The 10,000-nt window shown below is 34.1% G+C and overlaps 2 protein-coding genes across 2 annotated transcripts; both read left to right on the top strand.

Annotated features, from left to right (window-relative positions):
• The first annotated feature begins 979 nt into the window (after positions 1-979).
• On the top strand, positions 980-2,048 carry LOC134267726 (uncharacterized). Its single transcript, XM_062749941.1, has 3 exons — positions 980-1,208; positions 1,331-1,498; positions 1,660-2,048. Exons 1-3 carry the CDS (start codon positions 980-982, stop codon positions 2,046-2,048), a joined length of 786 nt encoding a protein of 261 aa, XP_062605925.1.
• Positions 2,049-8,591: 6,543 nt separating this feature from the next.
• On the top strand, positions 8,592-9,986 carry LOC134267725 (uncharacterized; the record flags this gene model as incomplete). Its single annotated transcript, XM_062749940.1, has 2 exons — positions 8,592-9,318; positions 9,772-9,986. Coding segments are annotated over exons 1-2 (879 nt in total), but the record flags the coding sequence as incomplete, so codon positions are not given.
• Positions 9,987-10,000: the final 14 nt, after the last annotated feature.

Here is a 10,000-nt window from a genome sequence, read left to right as displayed (position 1 = left end):
CAAAAGGTACTGTGAACACTGAATGATACCCGCCGTCTCCCAAATGGTTATGAGAAAGTCCATGTTTTATACGCTGGGACACCCGAAATATGTTTCCGATCAAAAAGTAAAATAAGATGTGCACAATGGCATTTTTCAATCTGAACGCGTCATTTAATTTCCTTCTGTGGTTAAGAGAAGTTGCGGATGAGAGATGGGTACCCCAAAGCATAGCAGGCGGACGGACGGACATCCCGATCACTATATACCCTCCAACTTTTCCAGCGGGGGTATAACAAAAACTGTTTTTGAGGAGATCAAAATTTTTTTAAAATTAATCATTAATTCTTCCTGTCAAAATTATTATCTCCGCACAACAAAGCCTCCACAATCCAAGAGTAGGTTGGCCAATCCCAGCAATTTGAACATGTGTTTAGGCTTCTTAAAAACAATACACTCTTAGACCATTTCTAATTTCCATTCCAGGGCGACATAGAGTACTGTAGTTGCAGAGCTGTAGCTCTCTGAAAAATATATATCGATAGACCGGAGAGCTACAGTGCCACCCATTGAAAAACTGTATATTTATTGCGCACAAAAAGTTGCGCTTGTTCTGGATTAATTCTTTAAAAATTCTTACCTAAATTACAAAAAAGCTGGATTTCACAACAATCTTTTATACTCCTCTATCAAGTACTCGTAGTTGACATCTGAACGAAGCGCGTTGGACCGAATTATCTTGCAAACCAAAATGGCAATATATAGACGAAAATTTTCGGTGATCTCAATTTCAGGGACAGGAGGGCTATTAACAACAATTATAAGGAATGTTTTGTTGTGGAAACAGTGTAAAAATACTAGTATGTTAGAAACACACGGTTAGTAATATTTTGATATGACATTTTTTAAGACACGGAGAAATAAATCGAGGAACAGCGCACTTTTTTGTGCTTCTCTTTGCTAACTGGATCTGAAAAACACAACTCCAACTACTTAAAAGATGACGGAATTTATGAAGCATATACTCAAACAAGGCACTGGTATTGGCTTAGCTGTGGCCAAGAATGTTCATACATTAGTGGGAGACGTTGATTCTATAAAGCGAAGTATCGAATCGGCTGAAAGAGCGATGTACAACTTTCAGCAGACAATAGAGACATTGCAAACTAAAATCAACACCCTTCAGTTGGAAAACCAACGTCTTGGAAATATTGTAGGAAATTGTCAAAGTAAAATACAAAGATATAACGAAAAGCTGAAAACTGTCGAAAAAGGCGAAAAGCCAAGTGCTGAAACAAAACGAACGAGGATCGTCAGGCTCTGTTAAATCGAACAACAATTATTTTTGAAGATGTTCAGATTGAAGTTAAAAGTCTTTCCATGAAGCAAAAAGACCTGAAAACGTCGGTTTCAAAACTAGAAGGTTGGGCAAGGAAGACTGAGCGTAATCAGCTAAATATGACATCAACGCTGGCTTTGTTGGAAAATTTCATGATGAATGTATCAAAAGAAAAGAATGGTAAGGAATAATTTTGATTTCTTTTTTTACCACGTTTTTTTCAAAACAAACCACATTTTTAAGAGGGGTAAACTGAGCAACCATAATTTATACCCCACAGCTTGTAATTTAAATCTCAATTCTTAATCTATCAAATCAGACGAAAACTTTATTTTTTCCAGATAATCTGAATGATGATGGAAAGAGAATAGTTTCATTTACGGCAGGCTTTGATCATTTTTCACAGCAAGATACAAGGATGACCGATATGGTATTCCCAAAAGTCATTACAAATGTTGGAGGAGGATATAATCCACGTGATGGGGTTTTTACAGCACCCATTAATGGAAGCTATGTTTTCTACACAGCCATTGTGTCTTGGGATAATGGAAACATAGCAACATATATAGTTTTGAATGGTAAAAGTCAAGTCAGAACATTTGCGGATAGCAGAGGATTCCAGACGAAATACCAAGAATACGTTTACCAAACTGGAACCAACTTAGTTTGCGTAAACTTACAGTCTGGAGATAGAGTTTTGGTTCGGAAGTATATTTCTGTTTTAAAGTAGAACATGGTCTTTCCAGATGGTGTTAATCATGTTAATTTCGACATAACCCTTTCGGGTTTTTCCTCAACTACCTGTATTATATTTGTTCTAAAACATTTTAAAATTTAGAAGCGGCTCAAACTCACAAAGATATTGTTACTTTGTTGTAAGTTTTACTCATGTTTTACATAAATTCAATGTATAAATAATGAATCTTAAAAATTTATGGAATTTACAAAAATATGTACCAATATGGATATATTTTGCGGAAGAAAAAGCCAAAAAGAAGACCATATTATATATAGTGTAATTGGCAATTATATAGTATATACACCCATTTTATGATACTTCATCTGCTACAATGTATGTAATAAAAGCAAATATATAGTTATGTATTCTTTGTCAATAATTTCCCTTGATATGTCGATTTACAGTGAACCTGAAATAAAAGATATGCACAGTCTGATATATCTGCTTCATATTTGGGTGTTTTACTAGTAAAAAAGGCGTAAATGGTAATCTATCAACAAAACTTTAAGATAAACGAGATCACTTTAATTTTTTTCTGCAATATAACGTACCTTATGACCTGCGTACGGGTCTGAGACTCCAAGTTGATTCGATATGCAAAAACGTGCTCTACGTGCGATTCATTTTTAAAGGCTATATTGATGGGCCATTTCCAATATATACTACATGTAAATCCAAAACCTTTAATTACACCCCCGTTAAAAAATCTATCATTTGCATGCAAGAAAATGTGGGAATTAAAAGGGAATAATCTTTCCTCCTTTTATTTATTTCTTCCATGTCCCCACTGTTTAAAACTTCCTGAATCCGCCAATTTGTGTTCCTATTGTAATCTAATCATTTAGGTTTAATCAATTAAGCACACGCATTAAAGATATTAAAGATAACAAAACAGGCAATATCGTCTATGTGTTGTGGCAGTTGGCAGTAATCATTGAGCAGTTGGCAGTAAGCAGTTGGCTTTGATAAATGGAAATATGGAATTCCATATATATGGAATGCCATATACGACAGCCAACTACTCACTGCTTACTGCCAATTCTCAGCTGCTTACTGCCAACTGCCACACATATTTGAATATTTTTCATATTTTCGTTGATATTTATGTGAATTGTCAAAAAAAAAAAAAAAAAAAAAAAAAAATCAAAATAAAAAAAAAACATTATGGAATGTCATATAGTCCTACGACAGGCATTTATTTATTTTTATTATTTATTTATAATATATTTATTATTTTATTTATGTGAATTGTCAAAAAAAACAATTCAAAATAAAAAAAACATTATGGAATGCCATATAGTTATACGACAGGCAAATGCTTACTGCCAACTGCTTACTGCTTACTGCCAACTGTCAGATGCTTACTGCCAACTGCCACACATATTTGAATAAATTTTCATATTTATATTGATATTTATGTGAATTTTCAAACAATAATCAAAATAAAAAAAAATGGATCCAGGATTTTTTCCAGGAGTATGGAATGCCATATATGACAGCCAACTGCTTACTGCCAACTGCTGACTGCTTACTGCCAACTGCCAACTGCCAACTGCCACACATATTTGAATAAATTTTATTTTTATATTGATATATGTGTAACTTTAAAAAAGAGGCGCGGATCTATAGGACATTTTTTCCAAGAGGGTCACTCTGATAAAAAAAGAATCCAAACCAGAAATTTCTTGACAAGAAAAAAATTACGTAAAGTCCTTTCCTAACTGTGAAAATTTATTTCGGCCGGGGAGAGGGGGTTCTTATGCGTCATACCTTCATGTGTATTACATTTTTCATACCAACTTAACACGAATCCACATTTTCGGTTGGGGGGGGGGGGGTTCTAAGATCCCTTTTAGTTGATTTATTTTATACATTAATAACTTTTAGTTGGTTTAGTTCGTGCATTAAATAACTTTACAAATTATAGAGGGGTGTTCCGGACCGCTCTCTCTAGATCTATGCATGTAAAACATATTTTATTTGTACAAACAAAGAGATATAAATGTTTGATCGGCGTTTTCTAAGTGGAGGGTCCAAGGTCAGTTATACCGGTAGTTCGTTCCAGATCTATGCATGTAAAACATTACAGGGACGTAGCAACAGGGGGGGGGGGGGCTGGCCCCCCACCCCCACTTTTTTCCCCAACATTACCTTTACTATTGTATATTGAAAGGATGGTTGCCCCCCACCCCCCCACTTCTTACCATAGTATAATGATATCAAGGATATGTAGTATTGTGTGGAAAAAAATGTAAGCGAAAGGTAGTTGGCCTTAAAAAAATTTAGCCACCTACCCCCCCCCCCCCCCCCCCACCCCCCCTCCGAAATAGGATTTTCGAGTTTGGGCTATTTCCTTTTTTCTTTTTCTTTTTTTTTTTTTGCTTGTCAACTTTTTCAGGTAAGTAAAAAAAATTTTCTCTGGTTGCCCCCCCCCCCCACTTTCAAAAACGATGCTACGTGCCTGCATTATAACACACAGAGATATACATCTTTAATTTGAGGAAATTTTTAACTATAGAATATAATGGAAAACGGAAATTTATTTTCAAAACATCTTTCTCTGCAAATCTTTTTTATTATTATTCTCTCTTCAAAGGTTTTGTTGCCTCCGGGGGAAGGGAGGGGGGGGGGGGGGTCTTTAAAGATTAAAAGCAGAAAAGTCATTTTATTACCTATTTCAAATAGGAAAACAAATAAAAAAAAATAAACAATGTACTTTATCAACCGCATATATTGAATATTACATAAGATAAAACATACTGGTCATTTTATTCAATTCAATTTTACCAGGGTGACCCCCCCTTGGAAAAAATGTCCTGGATCCGTGCCTTTTTTCCCTTTTTTGTGAAAATTCATATAAATATCAATACAAATATAAAATTTATTCAAATATGTGTGGCAGTTGGCAGTAAGCAGCTGACAGTTGGCAGTAAGCAGTCAGCAGTTGGCAGTAAGCAGTTGGCTGTCGTATATGGCATTCCATACAGGAGGGATCCACACCAGTAAAAATAAATCGGAATAAACTCAGAAATTTCTTGACAAGAAAAATAACGTAAACCCCTTTAGTAAACATTAAAAATTATTTTGGCGGTGTGGGTGGGTTATGCTCCATATCTTCATACCTATGAATTTTCATACAAATTAACTTAATACAGATCCGCGTTTTCGGGGGGGGGGGTTTCCAAGGTCAGTTTTAAGTACTTATTCTAAAAACCATTGACAAAAAGTTAATTGCTCTTATGTATAACTCCTTTAATAAGGGGAAGATTTTATCAATTGAAATCAGACTGAACATTTCATCAGATCTTTAAATACTAATGAAAATGGATAAATGACTCCTTAATCTCATCGTATGTTTTTATTAATGTAAAATTCAACATATGAGATTGATAAAGTAATTATTTTTTATTTGTTTTCTTATAAAATGACTATTTTCCTCTTTTTAATCCCCCCTACATGAGACAACAAAATCTTTGGAAAGGATAAAAACTGAAAAAAAGAATTTGTTGTTGATTCACAGGGGAGTTATTTTAAAAATAAATTTCAATTTCCCTTTAATTTTGAACCTTTGAACAATTTTCTCAAAGATTTATATCTTTTTGCTTTTACAAAATAAGTTTTGTTTTTATGCACAAGGAGGGGGGAGGGGGTGAGGGGAGGGGTCCGGACCATCCCTTTGAAATTTGTAAAGGTATTTAATGTACAAACTAAACCAACTGAAATTTATATAATACATACATTAAAAGGGAACCCCCCCCCCCCCCTTAAAACGCGGATCCGTGTTTAATTGAAAAATCTCATAGACTTAAAACATGAGACACCCCCCTCCCCCCCAAAAAAAAAATAATTTTTCGTATTTAGGAATTTAACTGAGTTTACTTTTTTTTCTTGTCAAGAAATTTCTGGGTTGGAAAAAAATCCTGGATCCGCGTCTGTTTTTGGAAAATACACATGAATATATCAAAATAAATATGAAAAATTATTCAAATATGTGTGGCAGTTGGCAGTAAGCAGCTGACAGTTGGCAGTAAGCAGTTAGCAGTTGGTAGTACATGTAAGCAGTTGGCTGTCGTATATGGCATTCCATAAAACATGGATCCAGGATTTTTTCTAGGAGTGATCCACCCCAGTAAAAATAAATCGAACTCAGAAATTTCTTGACAAGAAAAATAACGTAAACTCCTTTCGTAAACGTGAAAAATTATTTTGGCGGTGTGGATGGGTTATGCTCCATATCTTCATATCTATGACTTTTCATACAAATTAACTTAATACAGATCCGCGTTTTCGAGGGGGGGGGGGTCCAAAGTCAGTTTTTAAGTACTTATTCTAAACACCATTGACAAAAAGATTATTGCTCTTATGTATACTAGTAACTCCTTTAATAAAGAGTAAATTTTATCAATTGAAATCAGACTGAACATTTCATCAGATCTTCAAATACTAATGAAAATTGATAAATGACTCCTTAATCTCATCGTATGTTTTTATTAATGTAAAAATTCAACATATGAGATTGATAAAGTATATTATTTTTTATTTGTTTTCTTATAAAATGACTATTTTCCTGTTTTAAATCCCCCCTTACATGAGACAATAAAATCTTTGGAAAGGATAAAAACTGAAAAAAAGGATTTGTTTTTGATTCACAGGGAAGTTATTTTAAAAATAAATTTCAATTTCCTGTTAATTATGAACCTTTGAACATTTTTCTCAAAGATTTATATCTCTTTGTTTTTACAAAATAAGTTATGTTATATATGCACAGGGGGGTCCGGACCATCCCTTTGAAATTTGTAAAGGTATTTCATGTACACATTAAACCAACTGAAATTTATATAATGCATAAATTAAAAGGGACCTTGCCTCCCCCCTAAAACGCGTATCCGTGTTCAATTGAAAAATCTCGTAGACTTAAAGCATGAGAACCCCCCCCCCCCGCCAAAATAATTTTTCACATTTAGGAATTTAACTGAGTTTACTTTTTTTCTTGTCAAGAAATTTCTGGGTTGGTTTTTTTTCTACCCGGGCGTCCCTCTTGGAAAAAAAAATCCTGGATCCGCGTCTGTTTTTTGAAAATGCACATGAATATATCAAAATAAATATGAAAATTTATTCAAATATGTGTGGCAGTTGGCAGTAAGCAGTTGGCTGTCGTATATGGCATTTCATACATATACGACAACCAACTGCTTACTGCCAACTGTCAGCTGCTTACTGCCAACTACCACACATATTTGAATAAATTTAATCTACATGTATATTGATATTTATGTGAATTGTCGAAAATCAAGGCGCGGATCCAGGAATTCTTTTCCAGTAGGGGTCCACACCAGTAAAAAAATATCCAACCCAGAAATTTCTTGACAAGAAAAAAAAGATGAACTCCTTTCCTAGGCGTGAAAAATTATTTGGCGGGGGTGGGGGTGGGAAGGGGTTGGGTTTGACATCTTATATTTCATATCGTCATATCTATGACTTTTCATACCAACTTAACACGGAGCCGCGTTTTCTAGGGGGGGGGGACTAAATTCAGTTTTAGTTAGTTTAGTTTATGCATAACTTGACTGTACAAGTTTTAAAGTTGTGGTCCGCTCACCCGGCCCCCTCCCCGCCCCTTTCTAGATGTGTTCATGTAAAACATTTTCAAAACATCTTTCCCTGCGAAACAATTTAAAAAATCCTTTTCTCTCCAAAGGATTTGTTGTCTCACGGGGGAAGGGGGAGACACGTTTTTAGAGATTTAACACAGAAAAAAAAGTCGTTTTATTGCCAATTTCAAATGAGATAACAATTATGAAAACGTAATAACATTGTTATTACTTTATCAAACTCATATTTAGTATGTTGGATATTACACAAGTTAAAATACGGTAAGATTTAAGAGCCATTTATCCATTTTTTTTTTGAGTATTTGAAAATCTTGTGAGGTTTTCAGCCTGATTTCATTTTAAAAATTCCTAAATACTTCAAATTTTGTTATTACTAGTATTGTGAGAACTACGCACACTAACTCTCGATTCCTGTACACGTTTTCTTTTTCTCTTTTTAATTCAATTTATTAATTGATGTAGTGATACATCATTAGTATTTAGCACTTTTTCTAAAAACCAGTGACAAAAAGTTAATTGCTGTTATGTACAACTCCTTTGATAAGGGGGTAGAAAATTTTATCAATTGAAATCAGGCTAAAATATCTTTTCAAATATAAGACGTCTTCTTAAATGCAACGGGAATCTTCTTAATTTTATGTTTGTGTGTATTTCAAAGCCTGAATTTAAGTGTTCATAATCAATAAAATCTGTTTCTATAATCTGTGTGTACAAATAGAAACCATAAAACTTATGAAGTGATATTGATATGATAAATGTGTGATTATTACTCATTTAAAATGCACTTTATCATGCTAAATTCAGGGAAAACCCCTTAATGTAAAGTGTCATTATGTAGAATTGGCAGGTGTTACATATCATTTTTTTTTATAGCATTTGATATTTTAACAGTAATACACCTATCTGTAGAAATTACCGAGAGTCGCATATATATCTCTTTCAATATATCAGGCAGATTCTGTTTGCATTTGGATAGTCAGAGAGAATGAGGCCTCTTCTTCTTTTGACGGCGTTGATTGTCAGTATCAAGGCAAGGGACTTCTCTTTGCTAACTGGTTCTGAAAAGCACAACTCCACAGATATAAAAGATGATGGACAAGCGACCAAGTGTAATGAAATGGAATTTATAAAATATATGCTTAACCAAGGCACTGGTGTTGGCTTAGCTGTGGCCAAAAATGTTCATACATTAGTGGGAGACGTTGATTCTATAAAGCAAAGTATCGAATCGGCTGAGAGTGCGATGAACAACTTTCAACAGACGATAGAGACATTGCAAACTAAAATCAACACCCTTCAGTTGGAAAACCAGCGTCTTGAAAGCATTGCAGTAAATTGCCAGGATACGATTAAAAAATATGACGAAAAGCTGAAAACTGCAGACAAAATGATCCAAGCTTTCTCCGAACGCCTAAACGTCACTGAAACAAAAACGAATGAGGATCGTCAGGCCCTGTTAAATCGAACAATTATTTTTGAAGATATTCAGATTGATGTTAAGAATCTTTCCATGAAGCAAGAAGACCTCAGTAACTCAGTTTCTAAACTAGAAGGCTGGGCAAGGAAGATAGAGTATAATCAGCTAAATATGACATCAACGCTGGCTTTGTTAGAAAGTATCACAATGGAAACATCAAAAGAACAGAATGGTAAGACTATATAATTTTAAAATTTTTTTTTTGATCTTGTTTATTTAACTTGCCTCATTTTCTAGGGGGATACATTAAGCAACCATTATGTATACCCCAAAACTTAAAGTGACAGTATATGGAGCATCAAAAAAAAAAAAAAAAAAAAGAAGAAGAAGAAGAAAAAACAACAACAACAACAACAACAACAACAAAATCAATAAACATTTTCCATTAGGTTTTGAAATGTTTTTTTACTACTCATAAATGTATGCACTTTCAGAAAATTACAAGTTTCATATACGTAAATAATTCTAATTATTTCATTAAAATTAAAAATTATTTATGGTTCTCAAACTGCTGACTTCATCGTATATTCGGCAAATTTCAGTCGTACTGTCGCTTTAAAATTGTGATTTAAATTTCAATCTCTCATCTTTCGAATCGGACGAAAACTATTTTTTTTTTCTTCAGATAAACGGCATGATAATGGAAAGAGTATAGTTGCATTTACGGCGGGATATGACCAATTTTCACAACAAGATATAACGAGAACCGATATGGTATTTCCAAAGGTCATCACAAACATTGGAGGAGGTTATAACCCACGTGATGGGGTTTTTACAGCACCCATTGATGGAAGCTATGTTTTCTACACAGCCATTGTGTCTTGGGATAATGGAAACATAGCAACAGATATAGT

The sequence above is a fragment of the Saccostrea cucullata genome, unplaced genomic scaffold, assembly GCF_032062105.1.
Source record: "Saccostrea cucullata isolate Sc308-1 unplaced genomic scaffold, CSIRO_AGI_Scuc_v1 ctg9903, whole genome shotgun sequence".
NCBI lineage: Eukaryota > Metazoa > Mollusca > Bivalvia > Ostreida > Ostreidae > Saccostrea > Saccostrea cuccullata.
This window is presented reverse-complemented; position numbering and strand designations above follow the sequence as displayed.

Coding starts and splice junctions, on each gene's coding strand:
- LOC134267726 (XM_062749941.1), top strand. CDS start 980: ATGACGGAATTTATGAAGCATATACTCAAACAAGGCACTGGTATTGGC. Junction 1,209..1,330: donor TATTGTAGGAAATTGTCAAA/GTAAAATACAAA, acceptor TTATTTTTGAAG/ATGTTCAGATTGAAGTTAAA. Junction 1,499..1,659: donor TGTATCAAAAGAAAAGAATG/GTAAGGAATAAT, acceptor TATTTTTTCCAG/ATAATCTGAATGATGATGGA.